At 42.6% G+C, this 24,945-nt stretch overlaps 2 protein-coding genes across 2 annotated transcripts in view; one reads left to right on the forward strand and one right to left on the reverse strand.

The window, feature by feature from the left end:
• The first annotated feature begins 6,359 nt into the window (after positions 1 to 6,359).
• Positions 6,360 to 13,121, forward strand: cbx7a (chromobox homolog 7a). Its single transcript, XM_026346092.1, has 6 exons — positions 6,360 to 6,675; positions 7,809 to 7,852; positions 8,040 to 8,105; positions 8,213 to 8,279; positions 10,595 to 10,901; positions 11,540 to 13,121. Exons 1-6 carry the CDS (start codon positions 6,607 to 6,609, stop codon positions 12,079 to 12,081), a joined length of 1,095 nt encoding a protein of 364 aa, XP_026201877.1. The 5' UTR covers positions 6,360 to 6,606; the 3' UTR covers positions 12,082 to 13,121.
• A 2,297-nt stretch (positions 13,122 to 15,418) lies between these two features.
• The window catches only part of ep300b (E1A binding protein p300 b), a 32,874-nt gene continuing 23,347 nt past the window's right edge, over positions 15,419 to 24,945 (reverse strand). Inside the window, 9 exon segments of the mRNA XM_026345561.1 lie at positions 15,419 to 18,581; positions 18,584 to 20,132; positions 20,525 to 20,806; positions 21,377 to 21,538; positions 21,622 to 21,789; positions 22,008 to 22,173; positions 22,255 to 22,515; positions 23,593 to 23,743; positions 24,792 to 24,859. Of these exon segments, the coding sequence (XP_026201346.1) occupies positions 16,741 to 18,581; positions 18,584 to 20,132; positions 20,525 to 20,806; positions 21,377 to 21,538; positions 21,622 to 21,789; positions 22,008 to 22,173; positions 22,255 to 22,515; positions 23,593 to 23,743; positions 24,792 to 24,859 (4,648 nt within the window). The 3' untranslated portion in view covers positions 15,419 to 16,740.

Genomic DNA, 24,945 nt, shown 5'->3' on the forward strand with positions numbered 1-24,945 from the left:
GGTCCTGTTTACACCTGGTATGAAGACGAACACATACATGTGTCTCCAAGGTGTCCAGCAGACAACTTGTGTCCAGATTTTTAAAGGTTCATTTCTGCTAGAAGGTTTTTATGTCAGTCCGTTTCTCACATTTCATTCTTTCTATATCCTTATAAACGGCCCAGTCAGCAACTTTTCTTTGCACAGATTCCTCTGCACAAATGGACATGATCTCATGATGTCATGATGTGTACTGATGACATATTTTCCTTTCTATCCTTGTCATGGATGCATAATGATGCAGTGGACTTTACACAACAGAGAGCGTCTCAGACCACCTCAGAAAGTGGTTCGACTGACCGGATCACAGTCCGTCTTAGTGGTTGAGGATTGAGTTTCTTGCTCTACACTTGTATTTAGTGATTGTTTTATTCAGTGTAAGTACAAGTTCATGCAGTGTGAGTAATTCAAGTCGCTTCTTGTCAAACATACCAAGTACTACTCTATAAAATATGCATAAGTAAAGAATGAGTGGGAAATAAATATAAAATGCTTAAATTAAAAGGTGAGTAGAAAGGTGTTCAGCTGTTATTTGAAGGACGTTGCTGACGTCGCCTGTTTCACTTCTGCTACTAAGCTGTTCCACAAATAGAGGGAACATATGGGGAAAGCTGCTTTTCAATTCTTAGATATTTATAATTATATTTATAAGTGTGTGTAAATATGTGCTTTGTCATGTTTGCAGATAAGAAACTGAGACAGGTCTGAGTTTCACATCAGGCTCTGAATGGTTTCCCAGAAGTTCATCCTGATCCCAGCTACAAGAAGGAGCCTGAGGGCCAGAGGCACAAAGGAAAATGAACCATGAACCAGAAACGCATGGATTCCCGGTATGAGTCTGTAAGTTACTGTTTTTTCTGTCTCTCTGTTGATATTCCACAGAAGTGGCGGTGATGTTCTTACTGGCACGTTTAGTGACTCACACATGAGTCATAACATGTGGGTGGGAGAGAGAGAGGGAGAGAGGGGGGAGCTGTGATCCGTCCTGTCGGCTTGTTGTCAGCTCCCAACTCCGCTACAGGCCTCCAGTATCCGGGCAGATAACAAGTCATGTGATCCCCGTGTTTCTTTTCCGAAGGGCAGAGATAACCTGCTCATTTACGGGAAAACGCTGCGCACATACCGCAACACCTCGTCCCAGTGGAGTCACTACAGGAAAACCGTAAAGTATGAAGTCGCCATAAAGCGCAATGAGATCAGCACAGGAATTACCGGAGCTGGATCAGGGTCTGTGAACACACCAGTGATAAGACAATAAAACAGTAACATCACTAAATGTCCAGTAAACATGAACAACAACATAAAGAGGGAGGTGTTTATTCAACTGTACTTTAAGATACTTCCATGTTTTGTTTTGCAAACTACGACTTGAGCGCACAAACAATATAAATAGGTGGGAATGAAACAGTAAATATAAGTTGAGCTGAGTAGTTTAATCTAAAAAGAAAATTAACACCAAGTAATTCTTTATGCAAAAACTGTACTTGGGGTTTGTCTGCTTCTCTATTTCCAATTATCCAAGTATTAAAACTGTTATTGTCACTGTCAACAGGTTATTGAGAAAATAATCAGTCAAGTAAACCTTAAAAATAACTGACGTGCAGACATTATCAACCAACTACAAAGATAAAATGAACTAAAACAGTTAAGAGACAACATGTCTTGTCCCATTTTCACTTAATTGCTTAGGAAGTGTGTAAAATATTAGTTTCTGCAGCTTTAATGCTCGAGTCCGTGTTATCATATACGTTGGTGTGATGGCTGCTGTACAGTTTTTCATATCCTTCCAGTCCAGCTAGTCATGTGTCTCTACATTTAGTAACTGTAGAATTTAAAGTTCCTTTGTGGGCTGAGAAATGTCTGTTTCCTGCATTGTTGTAGATTAATTTAAATAAAGAACTCCAATAGTGAAATACCAAATGTACAAGTACTAAATCTAAATACATTATACAGTGTGTAACACTGAGGGGTATTTCAAGAGGGAAGTTGAACTTCGTGAAAAGTAAAACAGCTTTTATCTTGACCTTAAAATGGCTGTTTGGACATTTGAACGATGTGGGTGTAAATGTCAGATTGTGAGTTTTGGAAAGTTACAGAACTTGTTGAGCAGCGAGGGGACGTCCAAAACTATAACCACAAAGTAATTCTGCTAAAGTCCACTTAACAGTCAGAGTATCTCTGCTTTTATATTGATCTTTCTATGTTTTTCGTCCCCTACAAGTGAAACAGCTTTACAGAGACTGAAACTCTGGAATAGCCCTTTAACCAGTGAGCGGTCAAGAAACTATTAAGCAGGTACTGTGATCTTATTTTAAGAATATTCAAACATCATATTGTTCACTTGTTTATTCTTAACAAACTTAATTTAACTTGTTGAAAATTCATAAAAGCATCAACAACTCAGCATCGGTCCACTCTGCTCAACCCTCCCTCTTCCTGTTCTGCTGACTTCACGGCAGCTTTTTACATTAAGATGCATTTTAGAGCATATTTCTACTTAGAAAAAGTTCCATACTGCAGCTTTAAATATTCACCACAACATCTGTTCTCATTTTACGTGTCCTCCAAGTTATGATCCTGCCTGTCACACGTCTACATACAGTTCAGAGAAACGTTTCCTGTAGAAGTACACAAACTAATACTCAAGTAAAAGTCCAAGAACATGAGTTTAAAAGTACTCTGCTGAACATAGAAGTACTACAGTATATAAACATTTCTGTTAATGTACTTTTGAACCTTAAGTTAATATCAGAGAGACAAATGCTGGAGGCTACAGACCAGTGAAACTAAAGTTTTTAAAAAGGAAAGTGTTATTCGTTGTGAACTCATCATATTTGTGTCAGAAATCTGCAAACAAACGTTTAAAAAGTAAAAATCTGAGTTATCTGATGTTATCAGCAGCTGGTAAATGTAAAAATGATTTAACCCATTTTATGTTCTGACAGGTACAATACATCATGATTTATTAACTTCTTATATTTTATAATTAGAATCTACAAAGTAACAAGAATCTGCCAAATTATTTGATGAAGTAAAAAGTACACTGTATCACCACTAATGGAGTAAAAGTAATAAAATAGAAGTACAGTAGTTGAGTAAATACTTGTTAATGACCCACTCTGGGTAAACAAAACCTGTTTCTAACTATTTTTGGTTCAGATAATTTGAGTTGTTCAACTTAGGGACGTATTTTGTACAATTTAACTGTTTTCCCCTGTTTCCAGTCATTGTGCTAAGCTAGGCTAACAGGCTGATGATTTGTTTTGTCCTATTTTTATTTAACATGTAAAACAAATATATTTTTATAGACCAAACAATGGGTGATTAGTAAAGAAAATAAGACAGTGATTAGTTTATATCCTTTGGTTTAAACACCTACAGATTTATTTAAACATTTCATTCAATGCCACAGATTTTACATTTCACATAAGAATCTTCAGCATGAGAATTTCTGCCCAGGTTGTTTCTATAGTGTCACAACCGAGGAGTCAAAGGTCACAGTTGGATCAATCTTCAGCTACGACCTGATCATCAAATCTCCCTGCTGTCTCATCATCATCATCATCATCATCACTCAGTTTTTCAGCAGTCACCGTAGAAACAGTTGCCATGACACCCAATGCCAGCAAGTGATGCAGGTGTTACAGGTGCACAGAGTTCGTGGACTGTGTGTGTGTGTGTATGTGTGTGTGTGTGGTTGTAAACGCCAGTTTAAATGACAGATAATAAGAATCTACCCCTGGGCCTTTTTTCCACAGTGCTTCCATTACCTTTATAGTCACTTCCCACCTGCACAAAGGTGTAAAGGTGAAAAAGGGAGAAGACATTTTACAAATCTGTGTAAAAAATAACATATCAGTAAGTTTTTATCATCACTTATCTTCCTTCGTGCTGCATTTCTGTTCGTCCTCTCTGCAATGAGGTTGCTTAGCATTCAGGATGTAAAATTAAGACTTTCAGTCAGTGTTTAGCTGTTTAGTTCCATATTTGGATCAAACACGGCTGGAGGGGTGGACGGAGAGAGAAGCGATGCTTTCATTTCCATTGCAGATTCTGATCTTTCCTGTGTTTTACTACTGTTACATAAAAACACATGAACTCACACATTTCCTGCTCAGGCGAGAGTTCAGTGTTTTAACTGCTCAGCTTTATTTAATCTATTTCTCATGTGAAAGAGAAGAAGGATCAGGTAAAATAGAAGTTATATTTTGATGCTATGGTGTAGCTGTTTGTTATTTTTTTATATAAAGGGTTTTTGTCATCTGGAGGAGTTCTGGACGAGCAGGTCGACCATATACAATGTCTGTAATACGAGCAACCAGATGACATCATCTGAATTTAAAAAAACCCCTCAGGATGACATCATCAACATCAAACATCATGACTTTAGCATAATCTGCCAACAAGCACCTGTAAAGTTCACTTACTGTTGTTAACGTCATAGAAAAAGTGTAAAATAATGTAAAACTGTTAGCTAAGCTAACAACGAATGTTGTCAATCTCAGTCTTTAAAATGGCACAAATGTGCTGTGTAAATGAAAGAATTAATTCTAGTGGAGATTTAAAGCTACAAGAATTATAAATATTGTGCTTCTTACATTTTTCGTTTTAGACTCTGAGGCTGCAGTCAAGTTCACTAAGTTATGATGCATTCGTTCAATCAGAGTTGACCAAAGTGTTTCACACATTAAATGCAAACAGATTAAAAATGAGAAGACATGATCAAACTAGTGCGATAACAGTATACAATAAAGTATAAAACATAAACAGACATAACATAACATAACATAACATAACATAACATAACATAACATAACATAACATAACATAACATAACATAACATAAACAGAATAATCAGTTCAATTCGTTCCATCCACTTAGCACCAAATTACAACAAACGTCACGAATGCTGTTCTAGCACGCGATGTGCTGGAACACATTCAGTGACAATTAAACTACATTAAAATTGGTTTTAAACACTGAACAGCATGGCTTTCGATATATTCCCAGTCTTTATGTTAAGCTAACAGGCTGCTCTCTCTGGATTTATATTTACTGTACAGACATATAAAGTGATTTGGCCTTTTATCCAAAGCAGATGACAGGAAAAAGCAGGAGATGCAAAAACCCACAGAGAGAAAACAGTGACAACAACAACATGATGCGTGTCTCAGTCTGGAGGGTCCTACATACAAGGTGGAGTGGGAGCCTTTTACCTTTCTGTGCCCAGGGCTCCCTTATTTTTTACTGTCTCCCTCTGGAGAAATCACTTTGGATCAGGGGAAATCACTGCACACTTAAAACTAGAACATGTCTGTCAAAGAAAATACACAAAACCTTAAATAATTACGTCAGAAACATTTTAAAAAAGCATATATAGACTTTTGTTAAGTTGTTTACAAACCAATCTCACCACCACCACCAGGCTGAAGTTAATCTAATTTAACTGTGAGGGTTCCAAACCAACTAGTGATGCCATCACACAGGTGAGGCTCTATAGTCGCTCCACAAAAGATTAACATGATATTCCTGCAGACACCAAAAACTCTTAACTCTCAGAAGAAAACTGAGTCTCTGTTGGATCATTAATACCCTCAGGACAATCAACTGGAAGGATAATAGAGTTTTTCTAATGTTTCGGCACTGTGTGTGTGTGTGTGTGTGTGTGTGTGTGTGTGTGTGTGTGTGTGTGTGTGTGTGTGTGTGTGTGTGTGTGTGTTGTGTGTGTGTGTGTCAATCAAGAGCTGCTGTGAGTTCCTCTGTAAATGTTCTCCAGAGGGAAGCTGACAGTCTATTATAATGCCATCATCACAGGCGTTGCAGCTTGCTCTATCTAAAACATCACATCGTTCTCTAGAGGTGTTAATTTCAAACTGCAGATAAAAATCATTTAGTTCATTTGACTTCGCAGATTCTTTGTGTTTCCTCTTAAAATCTTAAATGTCTCTGATTAAGTCCCAAACTTCCCCCCTTTCCTCTGTGCATGAACATTTCCTGATATGTTGAACTGTGTTTTCAAATAATTAAAAATAGAGAATTAATAAAACTTAACTCTTATTTATTGGGTTGCAGCAGTTTTATCACCATCCTCTAATGATGCTTTTAACTTTACTTTTTCAATAACCTTGCCGTTTTGACCCCTCTCCCTCCTCCTCTGTCCCTCTTCTGTACTCTGCTCTACATTGCGTGCGCGGCCTCGTCGGCTCGGGCACGGGCACGCACACTTTGGGGGCTCGGCCCTACGCAGTGAAGAGTGAGGAGGGAGGGAGGAGGAGGAGGAGGAGGAGGAGGGGGGGTGCGCGCCCGACTTAAAGCAGCGCGCCGTCCAGTGTTGATGTGTCGCAGATTTTAAAAAGTGAAGCAGGCAGCTGGAGCGTGGTGGAGAGGAGCGCAGAGGAGCGCAGAGGCTCAGCGCGCAAAACAAGTGGTGTGCACGGGGAGCGAGCACCGCACTGACACTCGGACGGGTTTTTCCCCCCTCTTTAACTATTTTTATTTTCACTTCGACTGAAACAGCAGAGAGCCAGTTTGCGTCCTGTTTGGAGCGTGTGGAGCAGCGCGCAGCGATGGAGCTGTCATCCATAGGAGACCAAGTGTTTGCAGTGGAGTCAATCACCAAGAAGAGAGTGAGAAAGGTAAGAATGGCAACTAGTAACACGCTTCATATAACTTATATAACTTATTTATTGTGTTTTTTATCCTGGTGGAGCCGCGTACTCTGTGTTCTTTCCCCCGTCCTCACGCACAACAAAACTAGGCTGCGCAGTTCCCCTGTACTTTACGCAGAAGACATGTTAAAACTCATGCGTGCTGTAAATGAACTGCGCCAAAGTGGAACATTGTGCATCCTGTAACCTTCCTGTGCAGCGACTCAGGTGCTGCAGCGTGAGCGTGTTTTGGACGAGCCTACGCAGCTGTAGTAAAATGTAAAGAGGGGGTGTGTAACGTGAAATCGGGTGTAGGGACCGTGTGCGGGGAGCTGCGCAGTTGATTTAGCCAACGAGAGCGAACGGAGCGGAGCGGACAGCGGCTCGAGATCTGGGTGAAACTGCTGTGTAATGTCACTGTGATGGTGATTCATTGATTTACAGTGGAGGAGATGTTGTGGACACAAAGATAAAAACAAGTATGGGGACGTTTTGGTGTACCATAAATTAAACAGCTGTGCCACATCCCCGTTGTGTTACAGTAAAGTTTCATATAGTAATAAAACTATATTCCGTTGTAAACAAACGCACGCACTCTGCGCATCACAGGACTATTGGAGCTGTTTGTGACTCATGATGACTGTGATCATTGTCTCAGGCTTGCGCTGAGGTGAGACTTTTAACATTGCGCAACACCACGTTGTTTACATGTTCCCGTGGCCCCACCTATCCGAGCCGCCGGCGCAATGTTCTAGAAAGAACCCGAACTGTTGTGGAGACCGGCGCGCTGTGGCCATGTGCGGTAACGTCAGCGCGACGCGAGCAGAAGAGGCTGCTTGTGTGGAGGCCACGCAGCCCCGCTGTCATTGACGTCATCCCCGAGAAAAACAGCGTTGGAGAGGCAGCGAGCTCCGCGACCCTCCCTCCCTGCCTCCCTGCCTCCCTCCTCGCTCGCTCCACACGTTAAAGCGACAGACATCCTTCTCCCTGCTCGCTCGCAGCAGCTCGTCTCTGCACCTTTAAAGCTTGTGTGCATGTGTCCCACTCACGTGTGTTGCACCTCCTCTAAACCTGAGCCCCTCCCTCCCTTCTCTCCCCCCTCTCTCTCTCCTTCTCCTCAGGGTAATGTGGAGTATCTACTGAAATGGCAGGGATGGCCCCCAAAGTGAGTAATCCTTGAGTCATCAACCGGTGACCTCATCCCCTCAGTATAAACTCAGTAGCCTTTTCAAAAATATTCTTCTTCATGTTCTTGATGCCTGAACACCACGTTCTGTGAACATGGATAGACAGATAGATAGATAGATAGATAGATAGATGGATAGATGATGTGAATGTGTTTGTTTTGGCAGATACAGTACTTGGGAACCAGAGGACAATATTTTGGACCCTTGCCTGGTCCTGGCCTACGAAGAGAAGTGAGTAATAATAGAAGCTCTTTTTTTATGCTTGCAAAGCACTTTTAGTTTTTCTTTTTTGTTCTCACGGTCTGTTTCTCTTTGTCACCGCGTCCCCTCTCTCACAGTCAGGAGAAGATCAGAGCTCTGGCCTATCGAAGGAAAGGTCTCAGACCCAGGAGGCTCGTCCTGCGGGTAGCGACACTTACCTTTCTCCTTGTCTCACAAGCCTTTGTTATGCCTTCCTTCATTAACCCTGACCGCTGGCAGGACTTGTTTGTTTAAAGGCACTTTCAGCTTTACTCAGGTGATGATTGTTCGATGGGAATTTTGCCTTTTAGGAACATCAAAAACAAACCCTCAGACAGGTGACCTTTGAGTTTGAGCAGTGCTATTTTTGTGAATACATAAAAGAGGTTCATCGTCATTCTACTTCTGTGATAAATGGTCCAAAATGTGCTGACTTGTAGTGCTTAGTTTGGGTCAAACTCCGAAAACACTGCGTCGTCCCTAACACTAAATTTGAGTCTCAAGCCTGAGTCAAAATAACCCTGATTAAATCGCTACAGGTGTTTTTCCATCCACTTGTTTTGTGCACAACAATCTTTAGTGTAAATGTTGTTAATTAGAAAAAATAACAAAAACATATGTCAACGCCTAGGCCAGAACAGTCGCTGTATCAATAATAATGAAAACCAGAAAGGTCATAGTTCACTTCCTTCTCCCTGCCGTTCATCGTTTTATACTTTTTATGTATATATAAGTTTTATTCATCAACTTCTGTTTGTACCTGGTGCCACCACATGTGCTCCAGCTGGTGGTGGTCCTGTACGGTATCTGTGCAGCTGGCAACACACGCTTCTGTTTTAGCTGCCGTACAGCAGCGTTCGTAGACGACAACATTTATTAGCTTGATTTATTAGACTTCATTAAACTTCATTAAAACAGGTATAAAACACTGAACAAGACGAAGGAGATAAATTATGACTTCTTTGACTTTATACAATAAAAACAAAATCCAATAAGTTGCAGTGAAAACAGACAAACAGATTAATAATGAAGTACACAAGGCACGTGACTGGAGCCACTGATATTTATACCAACATACAGAGAACAGCTACATCAACGGCTGCAACAGTGGTGCCATTGTTCACATGCTTGGTCTTAAACTAGGTGATAGAATAGAGACAGTTAATGTGGAGCTTCACTGTAAACTGAAACTGAAAAACACTCAAGGAAATACTGCAAAATGACCCCAAGGAATGCAGGACAAACGAGAAATACAGCGTTACAGTTGTATTCACTCCGATGTTGTAGTTTACATGCATCTGTCCAGACTCATATTTTAAGTTAATGCAAAAGCAGATGTTTGGTTTCTCATATGTGAATATATATTTATTTATTCCTCTTAATAGTCACATAACGTTAAAGGATATAGACACATTATTTTAGATTAAATTTTACTGTTTAGATGATTTTACTTGCAATTCATTCAAATGTTTCACTGCATCAGGATGGAAACAGACTTTTTAGTGTGATAATAGAAAGATAAGAGAGTGGCCACAGTGCAACTTAAAAAAAACATGCAAATAGACAAAAAGCAACAAATTAAGAAAACAACTAATTTGACAAATAAATGCAACAATTTGAAAAACACAGCAGAACTGTAAATAGCACCAGTGATACTGTTTCTGAAGAGCAACTAAATAAACATGTGCTCAGTAGCACCCTGTAAACTCTGCAGACAGGAATGCGGACACGCTTGTTGCTACAGTGACATAATCGTGACTTTGCTATAGTACTACTACTAAAGTTGACTGTACTTTTTAAACAGTTGTAAACATTTAATTATCATATTAATGTTTTGTCTTCTTGCGTGTTTTCTTCAGTTGCATGGCGTTTGAACTCTCTGGGCCTCCGTAGTTTCACAGGTTCAGGAGTAGGCTACGCTTCATGATGCTTCAGCTAAACTTTAAGTGTAAAATCAGTGTAAACACCCCTTTTCTTAGACAAATCAACTGCTGGGATTACACAGAAGGGGAATATTAAAGGACAAATTCTCCCAAAAACACTGAATCACTGTTGACCCGTGATGTACTTTCAGCCTCTCGGCCCATTTTTGTGATACATAACTGACCTAATAACACGACACAGACGCTGAGAAGCTGTTTTGTAATAAACATACTCGAGTCGGAGACGGGCCTGTTTCTGCTGATCAACATTCACACAGAGAAAGAGAAACTATAGCAGCAGCAGACACAAGTTTCTGTACTATTAATAGCCTCAATAGACCAGAATCTGATGCAACTGACGTGTTTTTGAGTGGTGGGGGGGGGTTGACGTTAAAGGATGCTTTTGCTACTTTCACTACTGTTGTTGCTCTTGAGTCACACCCTGTTAAAGTGTGCAACTTCACCAAATGTTGTAATTTCAGGCCACATTTCTCATCACTGTCCTTAAATAGTTTACTAATAGTTTTCTGTTAACCCGCCTCCTTCGCTCTGCCCCAGAACGTCTTTGCCATGGACCTCCGCAGCGCCCACAAGGCCACAGAGAAGCCCCCACCCCGGCTTCGTCTCTCTCTCACCCGATCCATGAGCACCGACGTGGACCAGGGCGAGCGCAGCATGTACCGCCGCCCCGTCCAGAGGAGGAGCAGGCAGAGGATGATGGCTAAACGAGGGTCCTTGATCAAACCCATCCGTCCGCTGAGGAAGAAGGAGGAACCCCTGGAGGAGGACTGGAGCGTCACCAGCGAAGAAGAGAAGCAGGAGTCCGAAAGCACCACTGAAGAGAGACGTGAGGACAGTGTTTACGGTTGGTTTGTCAAGTGAATCGCTTATCACTACTCACACGATCTTTGACCTTTAAAGGGTAACGACACTGAAATTCAGGCAGAAACATCTTAAAAAAGGCAACAGGTGGCTGAGCCCCGTCCAGTGTAGCTGGGACAGGAGGACGTAAAGTCTGTAGTCCTGGAGCCGCTGGAGCTCTGACAGCCATTAGATGAATATTAATTATGTTTGTCAACCTACTCCAACTATTTTTCACTTCTGAAAAGTCATCGCCATCTTTGTTGTGTACAGTTACCACGGTAACAGTATGTGTGTTCTCATCTGTCACGAGATTAGTGGAAAAGCCTGTTTACTTGTTCACACTCACTCTGCAGTGACTCAGAAACTGGATTCTCTCCAACATTCGGACTAAAACACTGTTCACATTAATACAGAGAGATGTCGCCAACATTGGATCCTTTACTGGACAGAACCTACTTACAAAATGTATACATGCTGCATCACTTCACCATTTTTTAGGTGTTAACCTAAATATAATAAGCTAATTTAAACACCACAGCCCAACGCTAAGGATCCGTTTAGTCTGTTTTGTTCATGGAGTTTGTTTATAAAAAGGTAAATGACAGACATGATTAATCAAACTCCTTTCCTGTGTTTTAGGTCAGTCTGAGTGCAGCTCTCCGCCCCTGCTGGAGCGACAGGACTTGGAGATGGAGGTGGAGGTGGAGGAGAAGGCAGACACCGACCTGACAGCGGTAGGCACAGAAATGTGGATTGACAGACCGGGTGGAGGAACATCTGAAACGAGACAGAACCAAACATTTGCATGCGACCAAATAAAGGACAGTGCTTTGGCGCGTGTGGCCGGACCAGGAGATGCGGTTACTGTCGGTGACGGGTCTGATTTGGACAGAGATGATGAGGGCGTGAAGTCGGGGTCGGAGTGTCCGAGAGTAGAGAGAAACAACGCGACCTCGGTGATAGTGAGGGTTCAGAGGAGCAGCGAGGCGGCGGGAGACGCCGCCGTCGACTGCTCCGCTGTGGAGGCGAGGAGTGAGGAGGTGAAAGGTGACAATCAGAGCGAAACCACGACAACAGCAGAGCATCCCGGGAAGGTGATCGTGACAGATGTGACTATCAACTCCCTGACAGTGACTTTTAAAGAAGCTATGATGGCTGAAGGCTTCTTTAAGGGCTACTGAACGAAGAGACAGACAAAGTGAAATAACCATAATTAGACTTGCCACTCATTTTCTACGTGTAAATAGTCGTGTATGTAAGATAATTCCACATGTTTACAAAGCTACACTCATTTCCTACTGAGTAACATGAAGACATTAATGCCTTTAAATAAAAAATGAGTGGTAATTTTATCATTGTGGCTCATTTATTAAGCTTGAGAGGAAACTAGAGGTCCCACAAAATGTGCTCAAATCATCTGTCACGATCCAGCTGACTAAATGGATCAGTGGCAGGTTTCATTCCCGGGGGAGACAGATGGTGAGGCAGCAGTCTAAAAAGTCCACAGTACTACTTCCATGCAGCTACTTTTTTCCAGACGTCCTCAGTGCTTTCCAGCAAGACGCTGGTCTCACACTCAGATCTGTTCTTGGGGCCTGTTTCAGTCGCTCCTCTTTCTTACGAATAACGTTTTGTAAAGATATCGCTCTTTTATTTTATTGTTTTTCTCAGTATTCGCACAGAGCTAACCGCATGCCCTGTCAGTCTGTGCCGCACGTGCACAAAAGCCCTGTCCTGTGTTTTAGTGAAGAGGTTTATTTCTGTCACAAAAGAAATAAAACAAAGCAGAGAAAGTTAATGCTTAGGTGCTGCTTAGATGATGTTCTGCTTTTCGAGGAAGATAGATGCACAAAAAAAAGAAGTACAAAGTCGTGTTTGTTGTCTGTCCTTTTACTTTTCAAGTACGAAATGCTACCTGGTTCTATTTTTGTATTACCAATTGATAGTCCACTCTTTACTCTAGCCTTTCAAAAGAGGAGATATCATTTTACACCGCCGCTGTTAACACTGTGTAGGGTAATGTACACATGGAAGCAAATGTATGTTAGGTCAGACTGTAGTGAGCTACTATTTATTGCATGTCACGTGTATAAGCTAAACTAACTTAGTGTCACTTAATGTGTCTGAATCAGTCTCTCTGACAACAGTGAACATGTCTTCTATCTACAAATGAACAGTTTTTATTTTGACTGCATTTCCAATAAATATGTGCTAAAACCAGTGTCTCCTGGAGCCTATTTAACATTATTATACATGTGGTATCACTGAAAATTCAAGTAGATGTATTCACAAACTCCACACCACAGCACAACCTCTTCCTCATTTAAAGTACCTGAAGGATGAAGCAGTCCTGACATCAGTGGTGGGAAGTATTTACTCTAGTTTTCAGTATCAATAATACTAATATGATGCATTATTTTTGATTTACCTGCTGCAATGTTAGTAATGTTTGCACAATAAAACATCAGTAAGTACAACTCAGTAATATTAAAGATCACTCTAACATGGACCAGTAATTGAGTATTCAAGTGAAACTTATGCAGTAAAGTTTTTTTGTACTGCAGTATTGATGTTTTTTACTTAAGTAGCACATGTGAATACTTCTTCCATCACAGCTCAGTGGTGTTTCTCAATCTGTCGGTAGACGCCTGCAGCTCTTTGTACTTAGTTTTTATTAATTACTTTCTTTAATTAATTATTTTATATCCTTTACCTTTTAAAGTTTGTTCAGTGTCACAGCTGTGTCGTAACTAATGACATTTACCTGCGTTACAGAAATAAAGGAGTTTTTTTGTGCCACAACTCATCTGCACTTTCTCCAAATACTCTGTGTTTTGTAGTCAACAGCGCCCCCAGGACCCAAAGTTTCATTTAAGTCTGTAATTAAAGAAAATAGTGGAACAAGTACTCATATGCTATACTTGAGTAAAAGTAGCAGAGCCACAGTGTAAAAATCCTGCAATTAGAACGTTAATGGTGTGAAAGTACAACAGTATTATCAGAAAAATACATTTAAAGTATCAAAAGTAAGAGAAGTAAATCTGGAGAATGACTCATCGAGTTTTACATTATTGGGTCATATTTGATAATAAACTAAATTAAATGTTGCAGCTGCTAAAGGTGAAGCTGATTTTAATTTGTATAAATACTTTTTAATTCTACAGTAGCTTTAACAATATGTCATCATTTCTTGTTTGATTTATCATTTTTAAAGTAACTAGTAACTTTTGCTGTTCTACTGCGTGTAGTTGAGTAAAACTATATGTTCTTTTAAATTGTAGTAGAGGAAATGTGAAAGTAACAAAGTGGAAATACTTAAGTACAAGTTATTCAAAGTGGTACTTACAGGAGCTGATTAATGTGTAGAGGTACTGATGAGTACACTGTGTACTATTTGTTTTTGCATTTTTAAATACTTTGACCAGAACTTTTTTTTTAAACCAACAAAAATATTAAAACTCTGGTGTGACATCAGTTTCCTTCTCTAAATGTTCTCTGTCTCCTACTTCTGCCTGGACATTTTGAGTGTGTCGCCACTAGAGGACATGTTGTTCTCAGGAAAGACGCCATCAGGTAATAATCTGCATCATCGACTCAGTAAAACAGGAAATCACCGGCTCGGTTTGTCTGGGATGTGCAGCAGCGGAAGTGAGAGCTATTGTGTGTGAGGAAGATGATTTACTGATAATTCGTGGTAGTGATTGATCGTTTGGAGTAAACTGTTGCTATATTTAACTCCATAAATAATATGTTAGTGTTTGTGGTGATTTAACTGTTTGTGTTTTTTATCTAATTCGTATTTACTTTATCAATATATATTATGCCTCTGTTTTGGTTTTATGTCTCTGTTGTGTGTATCTACTGTGGTTTTGCATCTCTTTGTGGCGTCTTTTTTTATTTGTGGTTAATTTTTTTTATCTGTGGTTAATTTGTGTCCCTTTGCTGTTATTTTCTAATCTCTGTGTAGTGCTTTTATATATTTGTTTTATGTCTCCGGTGGTTTAGTATTTCTTTGTGGTCTTTTATATATTTATTTAGGGTTGTTTTGTGTCCATCTTGTGGTCTCTGTCATTTTTATGTATGTGTAGTGGTTTTTACATGTCACATTGGATGTCCTGCATATTGTTTTTATCTAATTGTGGTATTTCTTTCTGTTTGTGGTCCTTTGCTATATATGTACTACATATAGTACCCACATACTTTAGCATGTGTGGTAGTATATGTTCAGGGACCCACAATAAAGAAATTCTTTAAAAAATATGATAAATAATACGTGACACAGATTTTGTTTTTAAAAAAGCCTATTGTAAAGTTATTTTGTAGTTTTGTGTCTCTCTTAGGTCATTTCTTTGTATTTTTATAAATTCAGCATAGCAGATAAAAAAAATAGAAACAGTAGAAGTTATAGTTACTATCAGACTTGTGCATTCAGGGATTATTTGGGAGAACAAATCTTATTTCCAACAAACCGCTACACGTAGGACACATCACTATTGGTAATTTTCATTTTATTATAAAAAAAAACAAAACAAAAAACAGTATTTGAGTCCACAGTTTGTTTCACTTGTACAGTAAAAAATATTAAATTACTCCCGAAGTTCTTAGCAGAAAGATAAAGAGGATGGAGTTTGAAGCGAGGGGAAAGAGATCAACTTCTCCCAGAGGAGGAGAAGCAGAAAGAGGGTGGGATTTAAAGTCCGAGGGAAGCAGCAAAGGGGGCGAGGCAGAAGGAGACCGAGGCGTAACCGCTCGGATCTCCTCCTTTCACCTCTTTTCTGTGCAACACAGTTCATTTGGATCAAAAAATCCTCTGTTTACTCCAAACAGTAGAATCCTAAAAAACACTAAAAAGAGCCCGCCCCACCCATTTATTTGAGTTTTTATTTTTCACCCCACATCCCAGCCCATGTACTCAAAATGTTACAGGCACACAGGTATGCACCCCCCTTCCCCAAGCCTCCACTGCTCCACATTAAGTGTCTTTAAAGGAAGGAGTGCACACACATTCGAGGGAGAGGGCTTTGCATGTTTGCGAGGGAAGAGTCCCCTTCCAGAGCGGCCGATAACATCTCAAACTCACAGCAGACCCTCAACCACTGCAATGAAACACTGACATTTAATTATTCCCACCCATACAGACCCAACTAAAGACATCTAAAGTTAAATGAAATATCCACTACGCCCATTTTAACAGCCAATAACAAAAATATATTTCTATATGAATTGTAGCAGTCTCAGGGTAGCAATACCACCAGCCCACCCTCCAAAAGAAAATAAATAAAGCAAACCCAAACATTTAAAAAGGAAGATATGAATCCTGTTTGGATTTACATGAATATTAATCCACATCACTCTGCGAAAAACAAACAGACTGAATGATGGAAAGAAAAAATAAAAACACCTTAAATCATTTCCTCTTTGATTCTTGACCACTTTTAAAATCTTAAAAACATTTCTTAAAAAAGGCAAGTACTCATATTCACCCCCCCAAAAACCCCAGAAAATATCACCTTTCTTGTATTCTGCGAGAGGTGGAGGTGAGGGGGGTGCTAGAGAAACCACCCCCCTTCTTTGTCCACAATTGGCAAAAAAATATATTAACAGCAATAACTTACAATTCATTTATTCTAATTTATTTAACGACTGTTTGATTTATTGTTCATCTCCCATAGGAAGTTCAGTTCAATGCATCTTTATTGAAAACATTTTAAATAACATTTAATAATAGTATAAAAAAGAAAGGCTAAGTCATAACAATAACACTGTCCTGGGTGAGTGCAGTTTGTGCAGAGAATCATGGAGCATTTCAGCTCAACTTGACACGTTTAATAGAATTTATACTAAATGTTTAACAGGTTGTTCATGTTCTGGCCCAGTGGGTCCTGGCCATTGCCCCCCGGCCCGTGGAGACCCGCCATACCACTCAGCTGCGACAACATGGCGTTCTGTTCTGACCCAAAATGCTCCATAGAGTTCTGCTGCTGCTGTTGTGGAGGGACCACCATTCCCGGGTGGTGCTGGTTCAGGTGGCCTGGGTGCGGTGAACCCGTCTGCAACTGGGGGGAGATATGATGTGGGGAGGGCTGGGGCTGCATGCGCGGCGACGGGCTGGAGTGTGGTGGCTGAGACTGGGGTCTGGGAGAGGGCTGTGGGGACCGCACCTGGTTAGCCAGGGAGGCAGGCAGTGCCTGACCCTGCAGGTGTGGGTGTGGGGACTGCGCCATCTGCTGCGGCTGCTGAGGGCTCATGGGATTGCTGTGCTGGGCCGGTGAGCCCCCAGGGCCCAAATGCTGCTGCTGCTGCTGGAGCAGCCTCTGGTGGAGAGCCTGTTGGAGCAGAGCCTGAGTAGGTGGGGGGCCACCTTGATTTGGCTGAGGGCCCTGAGGTGGCTGCTGTGGACCTCCTACACCTCCTCCACCTGGCCCTGGATCACCCCCGGGCAGGCCAGCCATTGCATTCTGTTGCTGCAACTGGAGGTGGTGCTGGTGTTGGAGCCTCTGCTGGAGCACAGCTGTGGCCTGCTGCTGTGACACCAACCCTGGGTAACCTTGCCCTTGCTGGCCAGGGGGGGCACCAGCCTGCTGAGGACCATGAGGAGGACCATGAGGGGGGCCGTGAGGAGGACCGTGAGGAGGACCATGAGGGGGACCGTGAGGAGGACCATGAGGAGGACCGTGAGGGGGGCCGTGAGGGGGACCGTGAGGGGGACCGTGAGGGGGGCCATGAGGGGGACCTCCAGGGGGACCCTGTCCTACAGTAGGAGGCTGCATCCCAGGCTGTCCCATGTAGCCCTGCCCCTGTGGTGTCTGTGGCTGCTGGAACTGACCGTGATTTACTCCCATCTGTTGCTGCTGCTGCTGCTGCTGCTGCTGCTGTTGTTGCTGCTGCTGCTGCTGCTGCTGGAGTTGCCGCATCATGAGCATCTCTCTATACTGGGGATTTGCCATCTGTGGCCCCTGGCCCTGCATACCTCTAGCTCCCCCTTGCTGCTGTTGCTGCAAAGCAGCCACTTGCTGCTGTAAACCACTGAGCATTGGTCTCTGCTGTTGCTGCTGCTGCTGCTGCTGTTGTTGCTGTTGCAGCTGCTGCTGCTGCTGTTGTAACTGTTGCTGCTGCTGCTGTTGTTGCAGCTGTTGCTGCTGCTGCACCTGCTGCAGCTGGGCCATAGTGGCCATGTTGACATTCGTCGCTGCCTGACCCCCCATGTGCATCCCCGGCTGGCCAGCGCCTGCAGGATTTATGTTCACCTGTGGGCCGCCTCCGGCCATGACATTACCAACAGGACCCCCTGTGGGACCAGGGCCTGGCACACCCCCTGGTCCAGGAGGGCCTCCCTGTCCCCCCTTGTATTTTGAGGCTCTCTGCTTGATAAAAGCAGCCATGAGCTGTGGATTAGAGCGCAAGATGTTGAGCACTTGCTGCTGCTGGAGAGGTGAGCTAGGTGAGCGGAGGGTCTGTAATAGTTCCTGGAGGGCTGCCTGGGGGATGTTCCCACCAGCAGTTATAGCCCCTGGGACTCCAGCAACACCAGGGACAGCACCCCCTGGTACCCCAACACCAGCAGCTTGCTGTTGCTGCTGCTGCTGTTGTGCCATATTCATCAAGGCAGCATGGCCCTGAGCTTGTTGGTGGTGCTGCTGCTGCTGCTGCTGCTGCTGCTGCTGCTGTTGCTGTTGCTGTGCTGCTGCTGCTGCTGCTGCTGCTGCTGAGCTGCCATCATGGCTGGATGACCCATTTGGTTCATCATAGCTTGTCTCTGCTGGGGTGGCATGCCCTGACCAGCCCACTGCTGTTGAGGGTTTTGAAGTGGTGTGCCCATTCTCTGTTGCTGAAGTTGCATCTGAGGTGGGAGCTGGCCCTGGGGCAGGTTACCCTGCTGAGGAGGCTGCTGCATGGGCCCCCCAGGACCAACCATCATCCCTGGCGAAGCACCTTGTTGTTGATCCATGTGGGCCCGAGCAGCTGCCACTGCTGCTTGGTTCTGTGGTGGCATTCCCTGGGCTCCAACTACCCCAACTGTCCCTGGGTGTCCTACACCCATCTGTTGACCTTGACCCGGTTGATGGTGAGGGTGAGGAGGCATCAAGCCTGCTTGTCTTTGCAGAGCCATCTTCCTCTGAGCATCGGCTACCTGCTGGATCTTCATGGCAATTTCTACTGCTGCCGGTGGGGGGCCAGAGGGAGGCTGCTGCTGTTGCTGCGGATGGGGAGGCTGGCCCTGAGGTTGGCTGGGAGGTTGCTGGCCAACAACACCTCCGGCCATGACAGCGCCACCCGGCTGCTGCTGGGGAGGTGTTCCAGAGCCAAGGAGGGGTTTGCCCTGTGATTGGTGGATTGGTGATGAGCCTGGGGGTCTGCTGCCATATGGAGGCAAACTGTTGGGGTGTTGTTGAAGCTGTTGAGGAGTGGTCACTGCTCCACTCTGCTGCTGCTGCTGTTGTTGGCCCTGAGGAATCATCTGCTGCTGATGTTGGGGAGAATTCATTATCCCTCCAGCTGCTCCACCTCCACCCGCCACCTGCTGGAACTGGTGATGAAGGGGGTGCTGAGGAGGCATGCCACCATGTCCGGGCATCCCACCTGACTGCTGTTGCTGCTGAACTCCAGGTCCAGGGCCCATTCCCTGCTGCAAGACAGGAGGCATGGACTGAGTTGGAGTCTGGGGCGTTGGGGGTTGGGTTCCACCAGATGTTGGGGTACTTGGCGCTGTGGTCCCATTGTTTCCTGGTGATGGGAGTCCTACTACAGGGCCTCCTGGTGGCCCCCCAGCTGGCTGCCCCACCCTCTGCATGCTGGCCATTCGTCTCCTTAACATTTGAGCCTGCTGGAGCCTGTGCTGCAGCTGCTGCTGCCGGAGCTTCTGCTTGATGTTCAGACAGAACGGGACGGGACATTTGTTCTCCTGACAGTGTTTGGCATGGTAGCAGCACAGAGCAATGAGCTGCTTGCAGATGGGGCATCCGCCATTTGTTTTGCGCTTGCAGCCTTTTGTGTGCTGAACAACTCGCTTCATTTTCTGGCACGATGGCAGAGAGCAGTTGGCATTGCGGCACTGACATGCGTGGACCAGTGATTGGATGCAGCGCTGGATGCTGAGACGCCGGGAATCTCCAGGACTCTGGGTAGCTGCTGCAGACTGGTTGTTGCTGTCATCGTCCAACCCAAGACCCAGCTTATCCATCTTGTGCTCATGACCTTTAGTGTTGTAGCAGGTGATGCACAAATCATAGTCCTGGAGAAGGAAAAGGGGAAAAGAGGGATGTGAATCCAAGATTTTGAAACATTTTAATTAATTTTTTAATTAATTTTTTTTAACTCTACAGTTAAACAGCTCTCAACCAAGTCTGTGATGGCATTTGTAGTGGTTTTAAAAAGTTTTTTAGTCCTGTCAACACTAAAACCCATCACTAGAGGATTTATTTCTAGTCTTCTAAAAGTCTAGTGTTAAAAACTAAAATGTATTTTGAGAGAAATACAATCTTTACTAGCAGTGGCCACTTTAAGGTTAAAATAAATAGTAGTGAAAGCACATTACAGTATCTTAAATATTCACAGGATCATTGTCTTCCTGTTTGATTTCTGGCCCTATTAAAAAGAAAAAGCAGGATTTCAGCAAACTCTCACCTCACAAACGGTGCAGTGGAAGCGCGTCTCCACATGGTGTTTACACTCGTTGCATGTGTAGACGAAGCGGTCCTGGCTCTGGTTGTGCAGCTCAACCAACATACACATGGAGCTCCACTTTGACCTCCTGAGAGAGCTGAACTCCAGGTGCTTGTCTCTGGCCAGAGTCAGGAAGGCGTCTCGACCGTCCATCAGGTCACAGGCCATCAGAGGGTCGGGGTCAGTGATGGCAGGCAATGAGTTGGCGGTGGGGCCGGCAATGAGGCGGATAACAAAGAAGACCTGGGAATTAGAAAGGGGATGAGGATGAGCTGTATGTTGTTTACAACGGTCTGCAGGGGATGTGTGAATCTGCCTAAATAAGCTTTAATAAATTTAGGTTTAACATTTACATATATCCATGTTCACATGAATGCTTAAATAAAATTAATCAAATTACTTCTGACAACAGATCTACAGAAATAAGACTCTCCCTTTGCTGTTCCAATTTATTTTTTCCTGCAGTTTGGTATTTAGCAGACTCAGAATTCACTAATTGATAATGTTTGACAAAAAACATGTGACATGTAAAGCTGAACAATAGTCTGAAAATAAAAATACACATTTTCACAACTCCAGTTTTGAAGTGTAGTTAAAGAAGGCTACACCACTTGTTAAAATGACCTTATAAAATTTAGCTTTCTACAGATTTATATTGAAAACCCTACAACCCCACTAGGGGACAGTTTTGTTGTGTAGTATTTGCTATATAGCAGAACTTTAATGATTGACATTTACAGATCACCAATGTTTTTACACTTTACATATAGTTTAATAAAACGGTAAGAAAACTTGGCGTTGTTGATTCCCTACCTCCTTATGTTTCTCCATGGTGGCATAGAGTTTCTGGGAAAGGTCATTGGAAACATTAGGCATCCCTGGCTTCTTCTTATTGGCTCGGCTCAAGCTGCTCTTGTTCTTGCTTGTCTTTTTATTGTTCTTCTTTTTGGCATTCTTGCTGTCTCCTTTTGCAGCCTGTGGATGTTGAAAGGTCAGTTTCACACAAATGAGCATGAAAGTGATGATTACATGTGGACATTTCCTATCCTACTACTCACATCTGTGCTTTCATTCGAGGTACTGTTCTCCTCCCTCTTCCTCTCCTCTTCTTCCTGCTCCAGCTCCTTGATGCTCTCCTCCAGTACATTGGGCCAAAAGTCACCTTCAAAGTACGGCAGCTCCTTGGCACTGGTCAACCGGTCCTCTGTTGCCTGCTTGAAGATGTCCTGGGGAACAAAGAGGACCAGACAAAGAGGTGAGCGTGTCTTTAGTCTCAGGTTTAAAGAAAACACAAAACATCAGGCGCTAGTTTGTCTGGTTTTTCTACCTAACTTACAAATAAAGAAGTAAAAACAGGACCCATGTAGTACTGTGTTTTTGACTTTGACAGTTTTCTGCTGATCAAAACAATCATTCACACAGCTGAAGAGAAAATATGTCCCACCTTGTAATCATGGACAATACGCTCAGCAACAGCCTTGTCCAGCATCTTCTTGTACCACTCCTGCAGGCGTTTTGGCTTGGGGATCTTCTGGTCCGCAGGGTGACAGTGGAAGATATAATCATCTCCTTCACTGGGTGGACAGGCCCAGATATGACCTGTTGTATACCTGAGACAGGGATAGAAATCAGCTCTCAGTCGGGGTCTCTGGCAGGAGTAATGTTTGAGAAGGTCTGAACATATCTCTTACCCCAGCCTCTTGACATACTCCAGGTATCCCAACAGGATCTCGTGGTAGACAACAGTTCTGAGGTGTCGAGGTTTAAAGAAGTGCACGCTGTCCAGATACGAGATGTACACTCGTCTCTGATTGGGAGGGGGACAGTCTGAGCCGTACTCTTGAACGTGCATGCCGAAAAAACACACATCTGCTCCGTCGATGTCCTCGAACGCAAACAAGGCTTTCATCCTGTACGGGAAGGACTCCGACATCTCTCCGGTGTCCACAAACCTCAAGGACAAAAAAATAGTCACAGTGAGAAAAAAAAGTCACATCAGCAACTGTTCCCTGACGTTGCTTTACCATAATGTCTTTTGTCTTAAGGGCTGTTGCTCTGAATCATAAAACTTTGTTAATTTACATTTTCTTTAGGTTCTGCCGATATTTACCACACTTCTCACACACATTTTCCATCTCGTAATTTCTGCCCACCTGTCCATCACAGCCAACCATCTGTTGTCTAGTTACAACAGCATTTTTCTCTTGTAATGGTTTGTGTAGACTGAGATAGCACTTCTCATCTTTATGGGATCAAAGCTGGTCGGAATGAACAAACTTTAAATACTACTTAGATTTTCTTACATCCCTTTTCCTTTGCTATACTAAAATGTAAACTCCTGGAAAAGGCGTTTTTAGGTTCAGATGATGTCATGTGGAGAGACAGGCCGACCAAGACAGACGTGGACCATGTGCTGTACATTTACATACATCAGGTGTAGTCGAACAGCTTGCTGGAAACAAGTGACGCCAACTTGCAGCATGCCTCTGTCGAACTGGTGCCTCAATGCACACCATCCATCACAATGTGTTTGCAATAGAATAATTCCAACTCAGAATCTGTTGAAAATATTGAATTAAATGCATGTTTAATTGCTCTTATGCAGGTAGATGAAGGGAGACCGATACTGTCTGCAGAGTTGCAACACAGCTGCTTTAGTGAGAGTCTGTTTAATTGTTCTTGAGTTCTTCATTTCAGTTTTGGCAAAGCCAAGAGTGTTGGTTTCTGTTGGTTTGCCAAGGCCACATAAAGGCCACGTAAATAACAGTGGCGCAGTGTCTACACACAGGGAAAGCACTGTCTCTTCTGGTTTATTGCATCAGAGGAAATGTTGATTTTATGTGATAAAATGATCACAGATAAATCCTGATCTTGGTTTTGTGCATTTTTCTTGATGTTCAGCAATTTATTGCTTGTTATTACAGATATCTTGCAATAAATATTCAGTGAGATATTCAATGTCATTAAGAGTTAAGTTAAGTTATGCTCCTAGCACCACAAACTGAGGAACCAGAGGTGTGAAATCCTACCTGGACTTCATGCCCGGCTTGACCTCAACCACTTTGTCGGACACGTGGACCACTCGGATGGTGACCTCTCCAGATTCTGGGTGGGGCTGCCGCTTGAGGTAGTCATTCACTCGTGTTTCCAAATAGCTCCCCAACTTTGTCTGAGGAAGCCCTGTGGGGAAAAACAAAACAAAACAGAAAAACAATAAGGATATGTTCCCTTTACTCAATCATACGATCATGGATTGATCAGAAAATTTAGGAAAGGAATTTTTAGTAGGTGGTAAAATAATGCAGTGAAATCACTAAAAGGTTTAATACATGTTAATTAGTTCAATACACACTATAGTTTTTATATATTTCAAATCTTTCACAGAAAATAAAAACAAAAATGTAATGTTACTGCTGTTTATGATATTTTAAGTCAAACAAAATATATTCTACAAATGAACGTTTGAAAATCAAACATCAAAAGGTTATACCCTACCCTTTTAAATATTTTATTTTGTAAGTTTTACTCTGTCACATTTGTCTTTACAGTTTTGTCTTTTCTTCCTTCTAAGATTTCTTCTGTCTTCAAAATTCCACATTAATAATTTCATCGTGCCTGTTACTGACAAATATAAAGACACTGGCTCGGAAATTAGGGTTCTAAAACTGAGCACAAGACCTCAGCAAGTGTCATGGGTCCAATGAACAACAACACAAATTCAATACAATATCACAGATATATGATATTTGTTGCATGGGAGGACCTAACATCTCATTTGTCTTTGTCCATGTTAAATAACATTTTGTCTGATGAGCTGCTCTGTTGTGCTGCTTTCAGGGACAGTACAGAGTGTAGCTCATGTGTGTTGTAAAAGCCCTCCAACAATCAAAAATAGAAAACAAATCCAGATTCTACTGCAAATAACTTTTTCACACATAAAACAAAACAAAACAAAACAAAAAACAGACAGACAAAATTGATTAAAACCATGAGCCCAGCTGCTTAACTTTGGGCAAGACGATCAGAACCAAGCAACAGAAAATGATCAACTGAAGATGAGGAAAGGACTTCTGTTTACAAAATTAATTAAAATACAAACTAAGATGCAAATGCAATGGATTAAAAAAAATGTGTTTTGAGTCATAAACAAGGAGTAGTCTTAGGATCACAAACTGATGAAAACACATTGACAAAGTCTGAAAGTCTGTTAAAGGAGGACTCCACTTACTTTTGGCTGCATATTTGTTCTCTTTCCGTGTCTTATTGGCCTTTTTGAGGCAGTTGTCACATGTAAATCTGTGGTTAGTGAGCAAACAAAGAGTAAATGGTTACATTTTCAGGTTACCATCTGCTCTGTCACAATAAGCACAATGACAATGATT

This window comes from Anabas testudineus, chromosome 8 (genome assembly GCF_900324465.2).
Source record: "Anabas testudineus chromosome 8, fAnaTes1.2, whole genome shotgun sequence".
NCBI classification, from domain to species: domain Eukaryota; kingdom Metazoa; phylum Chordata; class Actinopteri; order Anabantiformes; family Anabantidae; genus Anabas; species Anabas testudineus.